The sequence below is a fragment of the Hetaerina americana genome, unplaced genomic scaffold, assembly GCF_022747635.1.
Source record: "Hetaerina americana unplaced genomic scaffold, ioHetAmer1.1.p SCAF_137, whole genome shotgun sequence".
Classification (NCBI taxonomy): Eukaryota; Metazoa; Arthropoda; class Insecta; order Odonata; family Calopterygidae; genus Hetaerina; species Hetaerina americana.
The window spans coordinates 607,434-628,733 of NW_027286481.1; the positions used below are offsets into that span (position 1 = coordinate 607,434).

At 35.5% G+C, this 21,300-nt stretch overlaps 1 protein-coding gene across 1 annotated transcript; it reads left to right on the plus strand.

Annotated features, from left to right (window-relative positions):
• Positions 1-7,391: 7,391 nt before the first annotated feature.
• LOC139686267 (zinc finger protein ZFP2-like) lies at positions 7,392-18,597 on the plus strand. The gene is made up of 5 exons (XM_071583418.1): positions 7,392-7,523; positions 7,689-7,847; positions 8,659-8,772; positions 14,709-14,832; positions 17,125-18,597. Exons 1-5 carry the CDS (start codon positions 7,392-7,394, stop codon positions 18,354-18,356), a joined length of 1,761 nt encoding a protein of 586 aa, XP_071439519.1. The 3' UTR covers positions 18,357-18,597.
• Positions 18,598-21,300: the final 2,703 nt, after the last annotated feature.

The following is a 21,300-nucleotide window of genomic DNA, read 5'->3' on the forward strand; positions in this document are numbered from 1 at the left end:
TAAGTTTGTTTTTAGAGAGAAACTGTTGGAACCTAAATGATAAGTAAGAGAAATGTGTCATTTGAGTTTGATTTCATTACGGATTATTTTAAATATTCTCATCTCAGTTCCCTTTTTTTTCTTCGATAAATGTTTTTCGTTTGAAAGTGGGAAATGTCCTTCCTTTTCCTTTTTCCTGTTTTTAGATGGCATCCTCCATCATTTATTAGAGATGGAGGATGAAATTGCATGACCACTGGAAGACAACGGTAGAATATTGACAGAAATTGGAGGTTTTGAACAGTGCCTTTGCACACATTGCAGCTTTGCAACCCCGAGTAAAGGACCTGGAGGCTCAACTCCAGTGGAAGGTGGCCACAAAAAGAAAACTACAAGTGAGAGTGAAGTATTTGTCTGAGAATTAGGAAAGGGAATGCCATCAGAATGAGTAGCTTGCCCTGGAGAACAAAGTGTTGAAGTGGAAAATTAATGAGAACAGTAAGCTAATGGCATCCTACTCTGGGCAATTGTACATGTCATCACCTATGACTTGCTCTATGATGGCATCCTCTAGTCCTAGCAGCGATCCTCGTGGTATTTCCCCAATGGCAATTGTGCTTGGAAGCCCTGATTGACCACCCAACTTCATGTTTCTAAGGTTTTCAACTCGACTATCACCAAAATCCTCATTTTCTGATATAAGCAGGACATTTAAGCTAGAGGAGGAAGGGGAAGATATGAAGGACGATGAAGAGGAGGAGACAAAGGTGGGAAGAGGTAAGGCCATCTGCCATCTCCAGCACCATACCTCCCCCCTCAACCTCCTGGGAGCTGACTTCCCTGGCCAACTCTCCCTCTCTTACCTTGCCCACATCCTCCAATCCTAGCAGCTGGGTGTTCCACAAAGGAATCCTGCCTTTATCCCCATCAGAAGCCACCCCCAGATGGGCCTCTACTTCCGTCCTCCTTGCCAAGTAGACTCGTCCCAAGAGGGGTAAGCTGGCCGGTCATGGGATGGTCTAAACCTCGTCCCCTTTCACCGGACACTGCCCCGTGGTGACATTGTCAGGGGGGTAACATCACTGCTGTTACAATTACCAGCTGAGGTCCGTGACTTGCCCATCCAACTTACTTATCTCCTTCACCAGGTACACTGTGTCCACAGACTCAGTTTCTTGATGCAGAAGAGGCATCTCCTGCAGCTGGTGCCTGTCTGGCAAGCTTAAGATCTGGAGGGGTACCAGGGTGCCTGTTCCCCCCAAGATGCCTTCCAAGGAGGAAGTGCCCCAGCCAGGAAGGTGGCTGATGGGGGTCAAAAGGGAGAGGGTGTAGGAAGGTCAGGATAGGGACATGGGCTGCTCTCACCTCTCTGAGGAGGATCCACCGGCACTGCTGTCCAAGCCACCCACGCCCTTTGAAGAACAGGAGCCATTTACCTTTCTGTGAGTTCAGTGACCACTTTTCTGACCAATTGCCTTCCAAGTTCCAGATGAACAGAATGAGCCTCAACTGCTCTAGCATGGAGATCTTGCTGGAGATACTGAAAAAGACCCCTAGGGCAACCACTCCCGAACAGCCAGGGCCCGTCCAAGGGTGGGCCAGGGGATGAAATGGCCCGCAATGTTAAGATTCACCACTACCACCTGAGGCATGTGCTGTCCTTCCTGTGCACCCACCCGCACCTCTCCATCAAGGAGTCAGCCGGAGAGATGATGATCTCTGATGAGACACAGGGCAAGTTGGAGGAGAGGAGGAGGAAAAGAGGGGAAATGGGAAGTTGCTAGAGGACTGTGTGAAAGTGATGAGAATCTTCTCATCAACTCCATACCAGTAGTACCAGCAGGATCCCCAGCAGTGCCAGGTCATCATCTGCTGAGGCGGCAGTCAGGTCAGAGGTCATTCATGTTGAGGAGCAAAGGTATAAAGGGAATAATGAGATATAGAGGTACACCAGGATGAACCCACCCCTGGCACCAACTTGCTCAAGTTGGGACAGGAGCAGCTCCTGCCTTCTTCTATACTAGACTCTAGCCACTTGGCCCATATGAACTCCTCCAAACTTCAAGCTCCTCAGCTGGTCTGAGGAGCTTGAACTAATGCCTTCATAATCATAAGTGTGAAAGAGACGGGCAGAAGTATGTCCTACCGTTTGCAGGTAAATTGGTTTCTTAAAACAATAGGGCTGATATCAAAGAGAAGAAAAAATTACATACCATCCATTCAAAGAAGTTTCAAAATTGTGTTTAGAGTACAAGAGGGAGAGAGAGATGGAGGGGTGATTTTCCTCCCCAAGGTATATCCCAGCATCTTCTCACACCCCTTCCTCTACCATCCTCAAACCAAGGCTTCCCAGTAAATAATCTTTTTTTCTAGGTCAGTATATGCTACTTTTTTTCCTTTGATTCACATGCATAAGGTGATTAATATTTCATCTAAATAACATGTCATTAAAGTTGTAATCATTTATTTAAAAACCTGTGTGGCTATGTCTTAGATGGACCCTGGCATTACAAAATAATGAGCCCTGAAACCCTGATATTCGTGATATTATATTTAAGGATGGACAAAATGGTGAATGAAAATGTTTATAAAAGCATAGTTTTCATAGACCTATGAACTGATAAATTATTATCGGTAGAAGTGCACATATGATCGACACCCTTGGACATCATTCTGGTCTACATACCGAGCAATCATAAGCAGAAAGAAATTGAGAGGATTTACCACCTTTACAGGACATAATAAATAATGAGTTCATGCAGGAAAATAGGAGAGTAACATTTGTAACATATGATAGTGATATAAGATTGGAATAAGATATAAGGCAGAGTAGACAGGGTGATTAGGTCCAAGACCACAGTTTGTGGACAAGAAATCACCACATGAAGAAAGTCATTGAGTTCTGCAGGTTAAAGATGAGGATTAGCTATTACTTAGTCCTTATTATGACACTAAAAAACATAGGTATGCATGAAAATTGCCAGGTGACTCAGATAGGACTTAGTGAGATAATTATTACTGAGGTTTAAGAAGAATTAGGCATTAAAAATTAAATAATAAATTAACACAAATGAAACTAGTATAAAAACTATTGTATAAATGCTGACTGAGGCTATGGAAAGTCTACAGAGTAAGGGTGGAATTTATACACTATACAGTAATGCAGACTGATTGTCATTTGTCCAATGTCATTGGCTTCCTGCTCCTATTATACTTTCGGGGAGAGATTATTGGAAGGGAGAATGGGAGAAGAATTGAATCAATTTGTACAAGTGCATTAAATAATAAATTTATTTTCCACGTGAATGTGTATTATTTTATGCTGGAATATGTATGATCAGTCACTATATTACCTGCCTCTTCATTGACTGACCAATGACTGCTACCTTCCAGTATTGATGCAACAATGCATGAATGAAAATCCTCTACTGGAGAAATAGAGCATCTAATGGCAATGTCAACCTCCTCTTTAAAACTGATCATGTCATCTAGGATGCCAACGTCTCTTGTCAATAACATCACTGTCAATCAAGTCGTCAGAATACTCTTTCTCAGTTTCACCAGGAATGTATCGCAAAGCATTAAAATGCCATAATTCATTAACATCCTTACTTCACAATTTCAAAATAGGAGTATCAAGGAAACAAACGAAGATTAAGAAGGGCTGACTACATTATTCCCAAAAAAGCCAATTTTTAGCTCACTGTGCAAGTGTTTATTTGTCATTCGCCTTGGAAAGTCAATGAAACATTGAATTTTCTTCTTGACTTTTGAAAAAATCAAAACCATCTATCTTGATTAATTGTCCATAAAATTAAACTCTAATTTCAATGTTAAAATTATTCCATCCTGAAAAAGTGGTATTTTCGATAACATTCAAATGATTGCGCTTCATCGCAGAGACGAGAAAATGCTTTCCCCACTTATTAATCAAGGAACATGTCAGGAAATATTAATTTTTAGCCAAATTTGTCTTCGTTATTGATATCGATCATATTATTAGATACAACTGACCTCTTCTCGATTGGTTATTAGGTATTTCCTTGAAGGATAGCTTCCCCTCTTGGAGGCGATTATACAAAACAAACACATCACTCGGCACATTGACGCTAAAGCAGCCGGAATTCCGTAAGCTTCTCCATGCAGGGAGAACACACCAACCAGGGATAATATGCATCATCCACAACCTAATAGACTATGCTATAACCATGTATTAACACCAGACTGCACGTAACTCCTCTCGCCTAAACTTCAATTTACATTTAGACAACAGTGTTCGGAGTATATAAACCTAATACCAATTCATTTAAGATATCTCACAAACAAAATTTTTGAAACACAAAAAGCAGACAACTGAACTTACTTTGGCATGTATTAAATCCTCTATCGCATGTTCCAACATTTTTTGGAATTTACTATTGTCGCCGAAAACATTGATCAACAGACCGTGACTGTTAAAACATAATCTGCAGACTTCATATTCGTGTTTATCGCGCATTAAGAAGGTTTTAGAGTAAGCCGAATGATTTACTGGACAATCTAACGTTAGAAAAATAATGCAATATGTCAACATTTATTGAACTAGCATTAAAATTTATTAAAACAGCCGATGAAAAGAAGTAAACAAGGTTATAGCAGGGAATTTGCATTTCGTATGTCTACTGTTACTCTAATTTTAGAACTGAGGTTATGCATTGATATGGAAATAAATTATCTTAATCCGATCCCAAATATTTTGGGCTATTTCAATGTAATCTAGTCACTGGGTAAATGAAAAAAATCAACCCTATTATACATGTTTATTAGGCGATGAAGCATGACAGGTATTCTTTGATATAAAGTTGAAAACAAAAAAGTAATTACGTCGTAAATGTTCCGTTCATTCATTCGACAGATCTGGGAAATTTCTTAAACACATGATTTAAAGCGAAAGCTAGCGAAATAGACTTATGAACTTACTTTAACATCTATTAAATCCTCTATTTTCTTTTCCAGCATGAATTGTAAATTAGTCTTCTCGCCGAAACATTAATGAGCACTTCACGACTGTTCAAACACTCTCTGCATAGTTAAAATTCGGCTTTATCGGAAATGCTGATCGTTTTCATGTATGCAGAAAAATTGACCTAAAAACAAACTATAGAAGTACAAAGCCGTTTTTCAAACATTACTTCACACAGCATTTTAAGTCTTCAACATAGCAATAACACACAAAATACGTATCTCGTCTGCTGGCCACTGGCATTTCGTACTTCATTTGTTACGAAGTTGTTTTGAATGGAAAGGGAATTGGTTGGTGTTAGAAGAGAGGATCTTATTCCAGATCACTCATGTGAAAACCATTCTCGCGAATTCACAGATTTAATTCAAGATTGAGTCATGGAAAATCGGAATCCGCCTTTCTTAGGATATTTATGAGCTTTTGTAGTATCCATGAAATATCCATTTGAGTAGACATAGAGATAAATGAAGGAAAACATTTCTGTTCCGTTCTTTTAATTTCAAAGATCCGTGTCAAATGATTTACAATAAGCATTGTTTACGATGCAAACATTCAAGATTAACCAATACAACAGGCATCTAACAGCCGTCGTAAGCCTAGTGTAAAGAAATTATATTATAAGTTCTACTGTCCCGTATTTTTCATTAGGTTTCTTTAAGAATACTCGTCAAAATATATTATTCGATAGTTGGCGTCCCCGTTTCTGATATTCGAAAAATATTACGACCTATATTCCAATATAGATTGACTTCATGCTAATAGAGAATGATTTCATGCTAATATTATTTATGCATTCATTAACCTGAGGTAAATTTTTTTTTAAATTCCTTCGGATATGATCATACATACTTGTCTAAAATATGTACGTTTTTAGGTGAATATCATATTGTCATACTCATGAAATCAGTCTCACTTGATGAACTGCTGTAATAGTTATAAACTAGTAATGGGCATAGGAAAATCTGGGAGGTAGAGTATCTTAATATTATATCATAGAGCCATTATACTATTATCTTGAGATTATGGAAAAATCTGATCGTATGAAATGCATAATAACGAACACCTACCTTTGATTATAGGAAAGTGGGTGGGAATAGTATCTAAGCATTATATCACAGATTAGAAAGAAAGCTATTCCACATACTGTCCATGTCTGAGACTACTATCAAGGGCGCATGGGGATAGAAGAGTCAGTATGAGCAGCTTTAGGAGTAAGGAGGGCTTTAGGAGTCAGCCGTCTCTTCTATTGTCACCTGTCCTGCTAAATGTATAATAGGCGTTCATTGGAGCCTATTGTAAGATGAGTATGGAGTAGGAAAATGCAGGAGGTTAGGCAGACAGGATTGAAAACGGACAGGAATGGGAGGAGTTTAAGAATTGTTTGAGAGAAATCCAAAGGATGCATCAGAAAAAATTTTTTATGATGGATGGAATCGTTAATTCACTAATATTCCAATGAAAATACATATATACGAATTTATTATTCATTATTATATTAACACAGAACTGCCATTAAAACCTGGATTTTTAGCACATGTTTACTGATGTAAACAGGTTAGGAAACATCTTAATATTAATTTTTACCCTTTACTAAAAAGGTATAATTATAAATTCACACATGACTTTGGATTTGCCTCTTTATAGTTAACGAAAACCCGGAATTAATTAATTCACATTACTAACGCAATATATTTTGCATACTACTGGGCACAAGGAAAATACCAAATTCTTAGTTTTCAGGAAAAGAACTATCAATTTAAATGGTCTGATTAAAATCATTAAAAACAGTGAAATTGAGACTTCCCTTTTTTAATTATATCAAATCCTTTGACTTTTGGATAACAGTCGTTGTATGTTTAAGAATCCATGCCATGGTTTCCAACTAAATATACCATATTAAGTAATTCGTGCTTGGTTCATCAACACATTAAAAGTAATTTATGCCATAAATGAGTTCATGAATAATTTTTTCACTCTGAATAGTGACGCTTTTAGGAAAATGTTTTATCCGAAAACTCAGCTGTCTTATTAAAACTTCACTTTAAAAGGATTAAACTTATTTGGTCAACGTATAAATAATAAATAAAGTATACTCTTATGATTCGGACAATATAATATTATTTTTAAATTGTAAATTTTAGGTAACCAAATACTATTTTAAACTCTTACTATTTCGACAATTTTTTTTGATAAAAATGATTACACTCAATTATGTGAGAGGTGAAATAATTTTAAGAAGTGGAAATGTATTTGAATTTGGTGATCACTTTGGGCAATACAAAACTAGAACGATTCTCAAACTCCCACTTCGGAATCGATTCAGAACGAACGACTCATCGATACGTAGTCGGCCATTTTGGAATCTATTGATTACGTGTTTTTAATGTTGACGGTTTTAAGTGCTACGAAGATGCCACGACAAGAAAGTTTAAAGTGTAGATTATGTCTTGGCCGTGGTGGTCGGTTGACAAATATTTTTAGTGAAAACGACGATGCTGAGCAGTTGGTGCGGGAAGCAATAGAAGAGTTATTGGAATTGAAAGTAGGCCATCATTTACGTGTTTACTTTTTCATCAAGACGCTTTTATCGTAATTTTGCCACGAAAGTTTCCCGGTTTTGGGTCAGAGTAGAGTAGTAGTACATAAATAGAGTTCCGTTGAGGGATGATGTGTGGGGTTTATTACCTTTATAATCTTGTTTTCGTAGGTAGTGATTGATAGAATCAACCCGTGGTATATTTGCTATCAGTGCTTTAAAATACTGACCGATTTCTATATGTTCAAGCAGCAATGCAACGATAACAGTCTTATATTGGAGAGGCAAACGGAATACAAACAGGAAGAGGGAAATATTAGCTCCGAAAAGGTGAGTTTTGTGTTTTTATTTCATAATGTTCATAGGTAGCAATGTCCTTGATAACAGTATGGGATAGGGAAAGTAAAGTAAATTGATTGATTGAAAAGTGTTCATATTAAATGTATTTCCTCCCTAATGTAGAAATGCCTAAAGGTTTAATGACCAAATGGCAAATACGGAAATGACTTAAAAATTGCGAATATTGTATACATAGGAAAAAATTGAATACTGAATTGTTTATTAAAGAGCATGCGTAAGAGTAGTGGCTTTCTTTGATGCGTTTTATTCTGATTACAATTATGGTATATTTCATCATTATATCTAAGCATTCATTTTTTATGCTTTGTATACATAATTAGATATAAATTCAATCATTTCCAATGCATTGCCAAAGTAATTCCTCTGTATTTGGGTATGTTTACCCCTCTCTCATATTCATTAATGTATTAGTTTTTAAAAGGTGAATTTTTATACGAAAATATTTCATTTACGTAAACATTGTCCCAATGGTAGTTTTTTCATTTAATCTTCGGTAAACATACAAATTACTAAGAAAATTACTAGCATCTAAAAGTTATAGGGTCATTTGTTCAAAACATATTATTTTGAATGATTCCTGATAGCAGAACAACGTGCATTTAGTCATTGTGGAATGTCTGAGATTTACATTTTCACTTCATATATGACCAATGATAACCTAATATAAATTATCATTGTTACACAATGTCTTTCCAAAATTCTCGTACCTAAATGTTGAAACTGGCAACAGTCTAGTCATATTTTTTTATTACTGTTCAACTTTTTTAACAAATATTTGTAGATCACAGTGAAAAAGGAGGAGATTGATGTTGAAGAGTCAGAGGTCATTGCAATTCCAGCTAGCAAGGAGGAAGTGGACCATATTATTGAAATTCAGGAAGGGACTTCTCTTGAGGTGAGAGAAAAATTAGAGCTTTTCTGCTATAATGACTTATGCTTAATTTTTCAAATCATGATAACCATGAGAGGAACAAATGTTTATTTTTAATGCTGTAAATGTAATGCTATATATTTAATTAAACCATATTAGTGTCTCTGAACAAGACTTATGTTTTTGGTTATATAGCTTTATTGTAATTCCTCACCAATGAAAAAGACAATAGCATTGAATTACTGCCCATGATATAGGTGGTGCATTTAAACAAGTGAATGTAGTGATTTGTCAGTTTTAAAGAGGATATAAGGTATGTCCAGGATTCTAATATCAAATTAAAGTGTTAGAATAGATAATGGCCATTATGAAGCATGACATGTATTAGGTTTGTGTGAAAATTGTGGCGGTATTTAATTTTAAGAACAGGAAATAGAAAGTTTGTGCCAGGTGAAGACTGTAGAGATTAATCAGAATTATGAAGATGCTTTTTAGATGTTCTGTTACTCTGCAGCTGATAGGCTTGGATGAAATGTTCTGATACAACTTCAAATTCTTTGTATTTGCTGGAATTACTTAGTTTATCCTTCTCTTTATTCATTTTAGCACCCCTACGTGCATATCATTTTATTTGTTCTTTCCCTGACACAGGAATTTATTATTTGTAGTCACCTATTTGCATATTTTATTTGCTATATTCATTCAGTAGGCTTTGTGAGGCTTGGATGCCCTCTCATTTATTACCTGTCTGCTATGTGCTTTTTAAAAGGTTTTGAAAGATTTTCAGTCACTTTAACAGAGAAGTGGTCTCATCAAAAGATTGGTATTGGTTGGCAGGGTGATTAAGGATGCGATAGTTAAGGATTGTAATGGTTTTGGTAGAATAGTATTGGTTATGATGAAGAAGGAAAGGGTGATGTTTCATTGACTGATGTAATAGGCAGGCCATAAATTACAGTAAGGGCTCAGTTAATGTTTTTGTGGTGCAGGTGGTGTCAAGTTATAGCATTTTTGTGATAGTCCATATATGTAATTCCTTTCTGATGAAAAAGGCAAAAGCTTTGAATCATTGCTCATGATATGAGTCATGTATTCAAATGAGTGAAAATAGAGATTTATTTCTTAGGATGAGATAAGGCATGCCCAGGATTATAAAGCAAAGTAAACTGTTAGAATAGGTAATGGCTATTGTATAGCATGGCAGGTAGAAGTTTTGCGAAAAAATTGTTGGGATTAATTTTGTAAAATTAAATTTTTGTAATGCATGATAAAATGCCTTGAAATAGATTGATATCCATTTTGGATGAAAAAACTTTTAAGCAGATGTTCTACGGTTCGAAGGTGCCCTGGTAGATTGATTTAAGAAGGTAATTAGGAATTTGAATGAAAAATACTTTTATGAAACTTAAAGAGCCATATAATGGTGTCCATTTAAGCCGGATTTTATTTCAAGGACAGGAAATGCATAGCTTTTGCCAAGGAAGGACTTAAATGAGATGTCAGAATCATGGAGATTATTCAAATAAGGTGGGGTGTATTCATATAGATTAATGTAGTGATTAGTCAATTTTTTAAGACAAGATAAGGTGTGACCAGGATTCTATAGCAAATTCAAGTGTTAGGGTAGATAATGGCTATTGTGTGGCATGACATGTATTAGAATTGAGCAAAAGGCAGGATTTCATTTTAAGAACAGGAAATGGACAGTTTGTGCCATGCAAAGAATAAAAGGGTGAATCAGAATTGTGGAGATGCTGTTTTTGATAAGATGTTCTGTTACTCTGCAGCTGATAAGCCTGGATGCAATGTTCTGATACAATTTGCAATTCTGGGTTTTTGCTGGAATTACTTAGTTTATCCTTCTCTTTATTCATTTTAGCACCCCTAGGTACAAATCATTTTATTTGTTCTTTTTATTACACATAAATGTCTTATTTGTAGTCACCTATTTACATATTATATTTGCTATATACATTCAGTGGGCTTTGTGAGGCTTGGATGCCTTTAATGACAGGAACACTCAGATATGCCCCATCTCTCAGTTCTTACCTGTCTTGTACCTGCTGGTTTTGATAGGTTTTCAATCACTTTTATGGAGAAGTGGTCATCAAAAGATTGGTTGTGTGTGCAGGGTGATTAAGGATGGGATAGTTAAGGATTGTAATGGTTTTGGTAGAATAGTATTCGTTATGATGAAAGGGAAAGGGTGTTTCATTGAGTGATGTCAGGTTGCAATTTGGTAGTAATCAAGTCAAAGGGTTTGAAAAAATGGCAGCATTTGCAGCATGTGCTGTTAGATCTGCCAAAAGGGGCTTAGAAGAAACTGCTTGTGGGTGGACTTGAAGATGCAAATGTCCAGCAAATATCATGGGCATTGAAAATAGAAGGAAAATGTGGTAATAAAACATATGTGCACTGAATATTATTTATAGAGAAAAGTTCGTCCATTGCTTCATTTTATGGTTTTTGGATAAAGAAATTATGATAAGGTTACGGCTTTTCAGGCAGTTTGGTTTAGGAAAAGGAATGTGTAAGGTTGAAGGTTTGAGAATTTTACCACTCAGCAGTTTTTCAGGTTGCCCACTTTTGCTGAGACAATCAAGTAGCTGGCCAGTGTATTTTTATTGGGAGGGATTTTTCTTGTAGAAATAGAAGCCAAAGGCAGTGAAAAGGAGATGAAGGATTTTCTTTGTAATGGGTAGGCGCAGTAGAAATAAATTTCTTGTTGATAGTTGGTAAGTTTCATTCAGACTATTAAAATTATTTTTCTAGGGATGAATGTTGATAGCTTGGAAAGTTATATTTGAGTCAGATGTAGATTAAATGAAAAATACTGTGGAGAGGATAAAGAAGAAGACATTTCAGTACCGTTTGAGTGTTTCTTTGATGATAGAACTTATTTTCAAGTTTATCCATTAATAGATTGGCATATGCAGAAGCTATAGTCATGCGCATTAACTGCATTTTACAAAGTCACTTCAAAAAGTAAGGTCTTGCATTATTTTTAATGGAAAAACAAATTTATTCTCAACTTTGTATAAACCTTAAGAAAGCCTGAAGTTTTAAAGTTTCCTTGACAATCAATCATGTTTTTTATCCTTGTAAGCACCTTTATAATACCGGAGTCATGCCTTTCTCATGCCGCATCATAAAGCCAACTGGCTACTGCATCTTGCACTTCCTTATCTGACTTGAATATCTGTCTCCCAAGGTCTTACTATGCAAGAACTTCTGGGCACTCCCCTTACCCTTCCACAAATTGCAAGTCAAAGGTCTAACATCAGAAGAGATTCAATGGTACACCTGTGAGTGAGTTTTGCAAGGATTAAGGCAGCTTTGCATGCCCAATCAAGTGAGTGTTCAGCAGGCCACTGGCGTGGGTAAAAACCTCATGTGTGCCCTGATAGAGTATGAGTGTATGCCTCTAGCAGGGATCAATGCTGCTTAGTACATCCCAGCTAGAGAGTGTGTGATTACTTTGCTTTTATTATTATGTTATGTGTGACTGATAGGCCACTGGCGTAGAGGGAATCTCTTGTAAGCCATGATTGAATCTTAGTGCTTGAGACTAGCAAGGATCAAGGTTAGATATCCAAACTAAAGGGTGCATGATTATATTTCATTTATAATAATTTTATTTCATTATGTAAGATTGGTTGGCCCCTGACGTAGAAGGAAACCTCTTGTAAGCATTGATAGCATGGGAGTGCATGTGACTAGCAAGGATCGATGCTGCTTACTATATCCAAGCTAGAGAGTTTATACTTATTTTGTTTTTATTTTTTTATTATGTATGACTGACGAGTCACTGGCACAGAGGGAATCTTTTGTAAGCCCTGATATAATGTGAGTGGTTGAGAATGGCAAGGATACTTTCGATTTAGTACATCCGAGGCATGATTATTTTTCATTTCTTTATAATTTTAAATTTTATTTCACTATGTGTGATTAGTTGGCCCCTGACGCAGTAGGAAACCTCTCATAAGCCCTGGGAGAGTGGGAGTGCAAGCGACAAGCATGGATTAATTCTGCATAGTACATCCAAGCTAGAGAGTGCATTATTAATTTTCATTTATTGTTATAATAATTTTTATTTTATTACTTGTGTTTGAGTGCTTGAGACCAGCAAGGATCAATGCTATATAGTCCAAGCTAGATGGTACATTATTTTTTTGCAGTCTTCCATGTTATTGTTCTAACCGTTTGGGGTATCTAATTATTTCAATTATTATTGTTTTTTTATCATATTAATTATTGGTTTTATTTTCGGATATTTATTTATTTTTATAATTTTTATTGATTTACTGCTACTTCTAATTTCCCTCATCCATCCTTTGCCCATTTATAAGAGTATGGCTGGGGTTGACTCTTCTAATTATATTTGTAGGTAATTGGTGCTCTGAATTATTGGTAGCATATAAAATGAGGGTTCTCAGGATTATGCAAGAATATAATAAGTCCACAGAAGGAAGGCCAAGTTAGAGTACTATTTAAGAAGGTTAAATCATTATCAGAAAGTAAGAAGGAAAGATCTATTCTAGCAATTAAAGATAAGTTGTGTGAGATTATAGCTGATATAGAAAAGATCCAAGAGAATTGAAAGGAATAATGTGAAAAACTGTCTGTTAAAGAACTTAGGCCAACATGGTATCTGTTTTTGATTTCAATAGCTCATATGATAGAGTGAATTGGGATGAAGTAGTGAGTAAATGTGGAAAATAAGAAAAGATAGAATGAACAGGAGGCTAATCATTAACCTGCATATATCTCAGACTTGGAAGGTGTAAGTGAAGAACGGATGGTCATGTTGGCCAGGGCTAGGAAGAGATGTAAGGCAGGGTTGTCAATTATATCATAGCTATGGAATAAGAATCAACATTAATGAAAAAAGATTTTAGAATTTTTAAGAAAAGAAAAAAAAGTACGGCAAAAACTAGATTTTACAGATCTAGATTGTGTTCAGTACCAATACTGTCAATGCAGCAGTGAGGTAAGGAGAAAACCTGCACTAGGAAATGAGGAAATAACAAGGAAGGAGTTAATGACAGGGATGTGGAGTAAGGATGTAAAGAAAAGACTTGTTCAAATTTGGTATGGGACATTTAGAGAAGTAGATTGAAGGCTTTTGAAATGAGGGTATGTAAAAAGATAGAGAAAATGTAATTGACCAAAAAGAAAACAAATCAGGAAGTGCTAGACATTGTGGGCAAAGGTATAGGTTTGTCCAAAAATCCTATGAAGGCAGGAAAAATTGGAGGAAAGCCATATTGACTGGCAATAGGAGGCTAAAAACTGTAATAGAAGGGAGAATGTTAGTCAAATAAGGAAAGGGCAGGAACAAGATAGGAATTTTGGATTGGATAAAGGGAAAAAGTACTCAGAGATGAAGACTGAGATAATGTAAAGTTTGTTACTTGATTTTGTTTTGTTAGCAGTTGCAAAAATACCTATTTGGTAGTTATGTCCATCCATAATCTAACTTAACTGCTGACTACCTAAACAAAATTCTAATGCCTATGAAGTTAGCACTAGTTGGCAAAGTGCACAACCTCAGTTGATGGGTTCTTAATATCTGTTCAATAGGGCTAAGGCCAAGTCTCAAGAGGCATTTTCCTCACATTTTATTTTTTTAAAGGAAGAGGTTTGAAGTTTTTTACTGTGTAGAGTTGTAAGCGGTTACTTCTTTTGTATTTCTTAACAGAACAGGCTGACACAACTTCCCAGCAAGTCTTTCATAATCTCTGCATATATCAATCGTCTCATCTTAACCTATGCAAGTCAATTGTTAGAAGAAAAATATTTTTTTTGGAGAGGTATCAGCTAAAATACTATTTTTATTATATAAATATAATGTGTACAAGTTAACAATTTTTTAATCCTAATTTTTAAAATAACATGTTTTTAAAACATTGTTCATGCATATCCTGAAAATCTGTAATATTTTTTCCTTGATCTTGCAGGATCATTTGGCAAATGCAGAAGTAAATATGCCCTCTGAGGAGGAAGTGGGGATCAAGGATGAATGTGATGCTGATATACCTCAGATAAAAGTAAGACTGGGAGGGGAGGTGTTGCAGGAACAAGGTAAGGAAAGCTAAGGACTGTGCTATCACTTCATCTTAGCTTATTTCTGGTGTTATACAACTATTGGTGATTAACCCTTGCAGTTCTTATAATGGATTGTGAAAAACTGCATTACCTTTTAAAAATTGTTTTAAAAATAACTGAAAGGCCATTTAAAATATTATATTAAACTGCAAAAAAGATGATAATGTTATCATCATTTTTGCAATTATTTATTAATGTATTTAGTATTATTTAAATAGCTAAGCAGACTAGATCTTTAATTAATCTTGCTATGTTTTCAAGCCATTTCTTAATTTTGCTTGATTATTCTGATTTTAGATATTATCAGTTTAGAATTATAAATGATATAACCAAACACAACCCTTTTTCCTTTCATTATCTTATGTTTTATCCTAAGTAAGATCTAAATATCATGTGAAAGGTGACAATGCCATTCATTTGTTGTTTTTACATTTCCATTATTTACAGTTAAACTATTTTCTTTGATTTACCATGCCTATTATTTCTTAGTAAAGTATTTGTTGCTTTTGTTTGAAACAACAGGATAGGAATAATTTAATTTTTTCTAGTTGCCCCATAATTTCATTCTTAATATTAGTTTCCTGCTGTTCTAATTCATTCAGTTTCCATCGGAATTGGAGAAACCTTCAATTTCTTATGAAAGCACTTGATAGAAGTATGTACCTTTTTGAAAATGAACATGCCAAGAATTATACCGTAATTGTGATGTCTGCACAATGGTTTTAATGAAACATTAAGATGAGAGTTAAATTCCATACTAGGGATGTCACCATATAGGTTATTTTTCTGACAACAGTTTTGCCTGTTTCAATGAGCATCTTCAGGTCAAAGTGATCTTACCTGGTTTACTTCAACCTGGAGATGCTCATTGAAACAGGCAAAACTATTGTCAGAAAAACAACCTACATGGTGTCATCCTGAGAATGGGGAATCTTTCATCTGAATGCCATGAAAATCTACAAACCCCAGATAAGAGTTAGTTTTGTGCCTTCTAATTTTTTAAATTTACCCCAAGGTCCTCATGAGATATGTTGATATGGCAAATAGACAATCGTCTTGGTCAACTTGATACAACTTTGCCGAAATTTGGTATTTTTTTTATTTTCAGTCGGCAAAAGTTAGTAAAAAAAAGTCATTAAATGAAATCATATCAGAAGTAGAGAAAATTGATTTTTTGGAATAATTGAATTTAAGAAGGTCATTACACAGCACTGCCTCAATTGATCTTGTCAATATGTTATCAAGATAAGCTAAGACATATGCAGGACACCTTTTTATTCAGCAAAAATTTGGTTTTAAAGTTTGACCTATTACTTTTTTACAGAAATTAAAATAAAGTTTCATTAAATTTCTTCTGATAAATGAATAAAGAGTTAATTATATGATGTTAAAATAAGTTGCCAAAATAATTTGCTACTAAATAATTCAGTGATTCATATAATTTAGCCAAGAAAAATGTAGACTTTATGTTACAAAATAAGCAAAAAAACATAATTAAGCAAAATGACATAATTTTTATCTCTCATTTATTGGTCAGAATTAGAAGATGCTGTGAGTGACTTTTAATACATACTTTATGTACTTATAAAGGATTAGGTGCTCATTGGATAAGCATACTAGGTGAATTAAGCAATTGACATATTAACAAAAAGGGTAAAATTTTGCAGATACCCAAAGGAGGAGGAAAGTATTAGAAAAAAATGGCTTCAGTAGTCAAAACCAGCCGTGTCAATGGAACAATTTTTTTTTGATTTTGGCAAATTTCCAGAGCAAAACACTACAATAAATTTTATTTCCTGTTGGGTAAATTGGCAGCCAAAACATTTATCTTGCTCAAGACATGATATGCAAAGTTATGGATTTCTTCTGAAGATTTGCATATGAAAAAAAAAGATTTGCATACCTGGTCACTGCCAAATTGTCATACTGCCCTCTTTGTGATGCAGTTTTTGAAAAATAAGAGCATGACATCATATGTTCACTCCATCTTCACTCACTGGATCTAGCTTCCTGTAACTTATTTACGTTTCCCAGGCTCAAAAAAGAAGCACTTTGACACTGATGAAGGTAAAACAAAAAGTGCTAAAAGGCCTTATTCAGGTCAGTAGTAGGTGATGACAGATGCTTTGTTCCTGAGATTTTATTGCAACTGACATTGCTAACATACATAGTTAGACTGATGAGTATGTACAGGCAAGAGTAGATGTATGATTGTTTAAACGTAAGCACCTTTTTAGTGAATATCTATTTATACTTCAAATCTTTCAGATAAACACCAAAAACAGGATGAATCGGGAGAAAATGCTTCATCTACTCAACTGCATGTGTGTGAAAAATGCTCCAAGGTATTTGAACAAAGGGACCTTCTCAGAGATCATGTAATGCATGTGCACCTTAACAAGGTGATGCAATTCAAGTGTGATGTTTGTTTGGAGGTATTTAAGAGAAAAGATGACCTTGCAAGTCATATCAAATTAGTGCATGCTCTTAAGAAGCACCAATGTGATTTCTGCTCCAAAAACTTTCTAAGTTTCACTAAACTCAAAATTCACATGTCAACGCACACTGGGGAAAGGCCATTCCAATGTTCATTGTGTTTAAAAGTGTTAGCTGGAAAGATACTTTTACAGAGGCACATGTTGACACATGCTGTAGAAAGGCCACACAGATGTGAGATCTGTTCCAAAACATTTATTGCCAATAGTCACTTAAAAAGGCACATGCGAACACACACTGGTGAAAAACCACACAAGTGTAATATATGTTCTAAACCATTTGCTACGAGTAGTTGTCTAAAGCATCATATGTTGACACATACTGGTGAAAAGCCACACACTTGCGATATCTGTCTAAAATCATTCGCTCTGAGAAGTAATCTAAAGTCACACAAGGTGACACACACTGCCGAAAAACCACACAAGTGTCATATTTGTTCTAAAGCATTTGCAGCAAGAAGTTCTCTAAAGGGCCACATGATGACACACACTGGCGAAGAGCCGCACAAGTGCCGGGTGTGTTTAAAATCATTCAAAAGGCATAGTCATCTAATTTCACACATGATAATACACACTGGTGAAAAGCCACACAAGTGCAAAGTCTGTTCAAAAGCATTCACTTACAGAGGTAATCTAAAGTCACACATAAAAACACACACTGGTGAAAAGCCACACACATGCGGCCTGTGTTCAAAAGCATTCATTCTGAGTAATCATCTAAAGAGGCACATGTTAACACACACTGGGGAAAAGCCACACAAGTGCAACATCTGTTCAAAGGCATTCACCCGGAGTGGCGAACTGAAGGCACACATAATGACACACACTGGAGAAAAGCCACACACGTGCAGCCTGTGTTCAAAAGCATTCATTCTTAGTAATCATCTAAAGAGGCACATGTTCACACACACTGGAGAAAAGCCTCACAAGTGCAACATGTGTTCAAAGGCATTCGTTCAGCGTAGTCATCTAATGTCACACATGATGACACACTCTGCAAAATGATCATAAAAATGTAAGATATGTCAATAATCATTCATTACCTGGAGCATTGTGAACAGAAGAGTGCTTAGGCTACATAAAATTGAAGTGCATTACACTGCTGAGGATTATTTGTTATTCCTTAACTCTTCCCAAATATTCCCTTGCACTCTGAAAAAACCAATTGTAAAACATAAATTATAACTTAAAGCTGAAAATCTCTGCATAATTATAGACATCTTGATAACATTAATCTAAACAGAAACATTTTCAACCTGTAAGAATAAAAATTTCATAATTTTTTACGTGTTAATCTTCTAATTCATCATTAACTCAAACATACCTATCATTTTTTCAATTTTTGGATCTTCTAAACGTTAAATCAATTTTAAGGCTTTTGTCCATCAATCATGCTAGGATTGTTATCAATAAGTTCATTTCTGTACTATCTACTAAGTTCAGTTTGTACAAGGCAAAATACTTGCGTCTTGCCTTTTTGCTTGGAAATATACCTGCTTTTAATTTCCTTGAGGATAAAGATAATGCAAAGTTGGTTGTGCAAGAGAAAAAAGAAATTATATTGTTCATAGGAAATTGGAGTGTATGTTTTCTCTTTAGAGTAAGTGTGGAAAGCCTAAGGTGAGCAGGGTTTACATGTTTAGACTGTTGCTGAAGAAAAAATATGTAAAGTTGGGCATGGTTTGTTGACGAATGTTTATTGGTGAAGAATGAATTGTTCCATGATGCCTGTGAAAGTAAGATGAAACAAGGCATGTCTTTATCACACAGCATTTGGTTAGGAAGAAGTAAAGGTATATTTACATAGATGCCACTATGTTAATACTGGAATGCTGTGAAGGTATTCCCTGGTTCTTGGTGGAAGATCTTGGGGATTGCATTGCAGACTTCATCTTTAGGATTTTAAGAGTTTGGAGTACCTGGTTATGCACAAAAAAGTGATTAGAAGTTGAGGTATGACAGTCTGGAACACCCTGTATTTATGGAAGAGCTGGAAATAGGGGAGGTCTATGGGAAGTTTTACCTATCTAGACATTTTGAGCTAGATTACCTCATATTTCTCCTGAAACTGCTGCTGCTTAATGGAGAAAAGTGGTCCATGGAGAATATTATAGAAATTATTCATTATAAGTGTTTGAATAACTGGGTTTGGATATAAATTCCCTTTGCCAAACTAGAAGCATTTGACTTTGGTTTCTTTACTGCTAAACCACAGACTTCCAAAACCTGCTTTATCTGCTGTTTTGATGCATTTTGTGCTGGACCAATACCTCATTAATGGCATTAAATTGTAGCACAAAAAAGATTTGCTTCCTCTTGAATCAGTTGAAATTTTGCAACAAAAATGTCTTGCACTTAGCTGATATCCATCTTTAGTCACACAGCATTTAGTTGGGAAGAAATTAAGGTGTATTAAGGCTACGTAAGTTCTATTGTATGTCAAGAATAGAACACTGCAATTGCATTCCCCAGTTTTCTGTGCAACTCTGGGGAATGTATAACTGACTTCATCATAAAGAAAGTGGGTGGGATGTTAGGACTAAAGGATCTGGCTCTGCGCCAAAATAGGCATTGGAACACTGTTACCTTCTGTGGAAGTTGCCTTCAGGATAAAGTGACATTGTAGTATTTCTGTCATGAGTACCATCTCTTGATGGAGGAAGGGGAAATAGGAGGGACTACCTAGAAGGTTCACTTATCTAGACATTCAGAATTTTGGGTTCCGGGTGGGTTTGGATATAAAGGCGCTTTGCCAAACCTGATTTTTCTACTTGGGTATCTTTGGCAGTAAAACTCTGGCTTTCATCCAATGCTTTGATGGATGTTTTGTTTCTTGTTTGTAATGTTGCTAGCCATTTCTCATATATTGTGATAATTCATAGGGAAAAATGGGTCAGTTTTCTCTTGAATTGATTGAAGCATTGCTGCTAAATATGTTTGAACATTTTCTTGTTTATGGCTTTCCACAAATGCAGCACTCACCTGGCCCAGAGATTTTCCATCCCTCATTCTTAGCAGAATATTTTTTCCACCTTTTCTTACAATACACTCATGGCCATTCAATGTGCAATGAGTTGCTTCACTTTATGGCCATCCTTCAGGTGGATCATTTCCAAGGGATATAAGATCATGTTTTAATTGTGCTTCCTACTTTTTAATGGTTTATTTTGAAGGAGTAGAGTCCTTGTACATTTAGTTAACTTTGAATTAATTTCCTCAGTAAAAAATGAATCCATATTGAGGAATTCTAGGGCTGCAAGAAATTTTAGTTTATTTATTTCAACAGGAAACATATAAGCAATATACTGCAACAAAAGGTCTAAACAAACTACTTTTAAAGATTAAGTTGAAACTGGTCTAAGGACATATCCAGACAGAAATCCTAAATTTTTCTCATTTAGGAATATGAACTATGGGCCTGGTACAGAGCATTTAACCTTACCCACTTGTATCATTCCATTTCATACTGTTAGAAGTTTCTTTATCTTAATGAGGTTTTTCCTCATTAAAGCAGCTGTATTCGTACAACCTCAGTGAAGTAACAGCTCAACCCTAATTAAGAAATTATATGCATCACTTAAATTCCATAGCAGCACCCTGTTTAACTTCTATTTCTAAAGCACTAATACAGGTCCAAATATTTGCATTTCTTAAAATATACTGAACAAATGACATGACCTCAAACCTACAAATGAGAGATGAGGAGGTATGTCACCAGGAATGTTTCTGAAGTTTATTCTCTCTTTTCTACAAGGAAGTTATCAGCCTACCCTTTTTATATCCAATTACACATACATTTCAACAGATCCAATTAGCTTCCTAGAGAAAACTGATGAGCAGAAAAGCTCTTTTAAAAATGTGACCCATTAAATAGTTTTAAATTTGGCAAACTTAAGATACAATAAATCTTTATAGGAATAGTAGGTACTGGAAATCTATCTTAAATATT

Bases quoted from the DNA above. Each gene is read 5' to 3' on its own strand.
- LOC139686267 (XM_071583418.1), top strand. From the start codon at position 7,392: ATGCCACGACAAGAAAGTTTAAAGTGTAGATTATGTCTTGGCCGTGGT. The intron at 7,848-8,658 runs GTGAGTTTTGTG...AAATATTTGTAG, and splicing joins GAAATATTAGCTCCGAAAAG to ATCACAGTGAAAAAGGAGGA. The intron at 14,833-17,124 runs GTAAGGAAAGCT...CAAATCTTTCAG, and splicing joins GGAGGTGTTGCAGGAACAAG to ATAAACACCAAAAACAGGAT.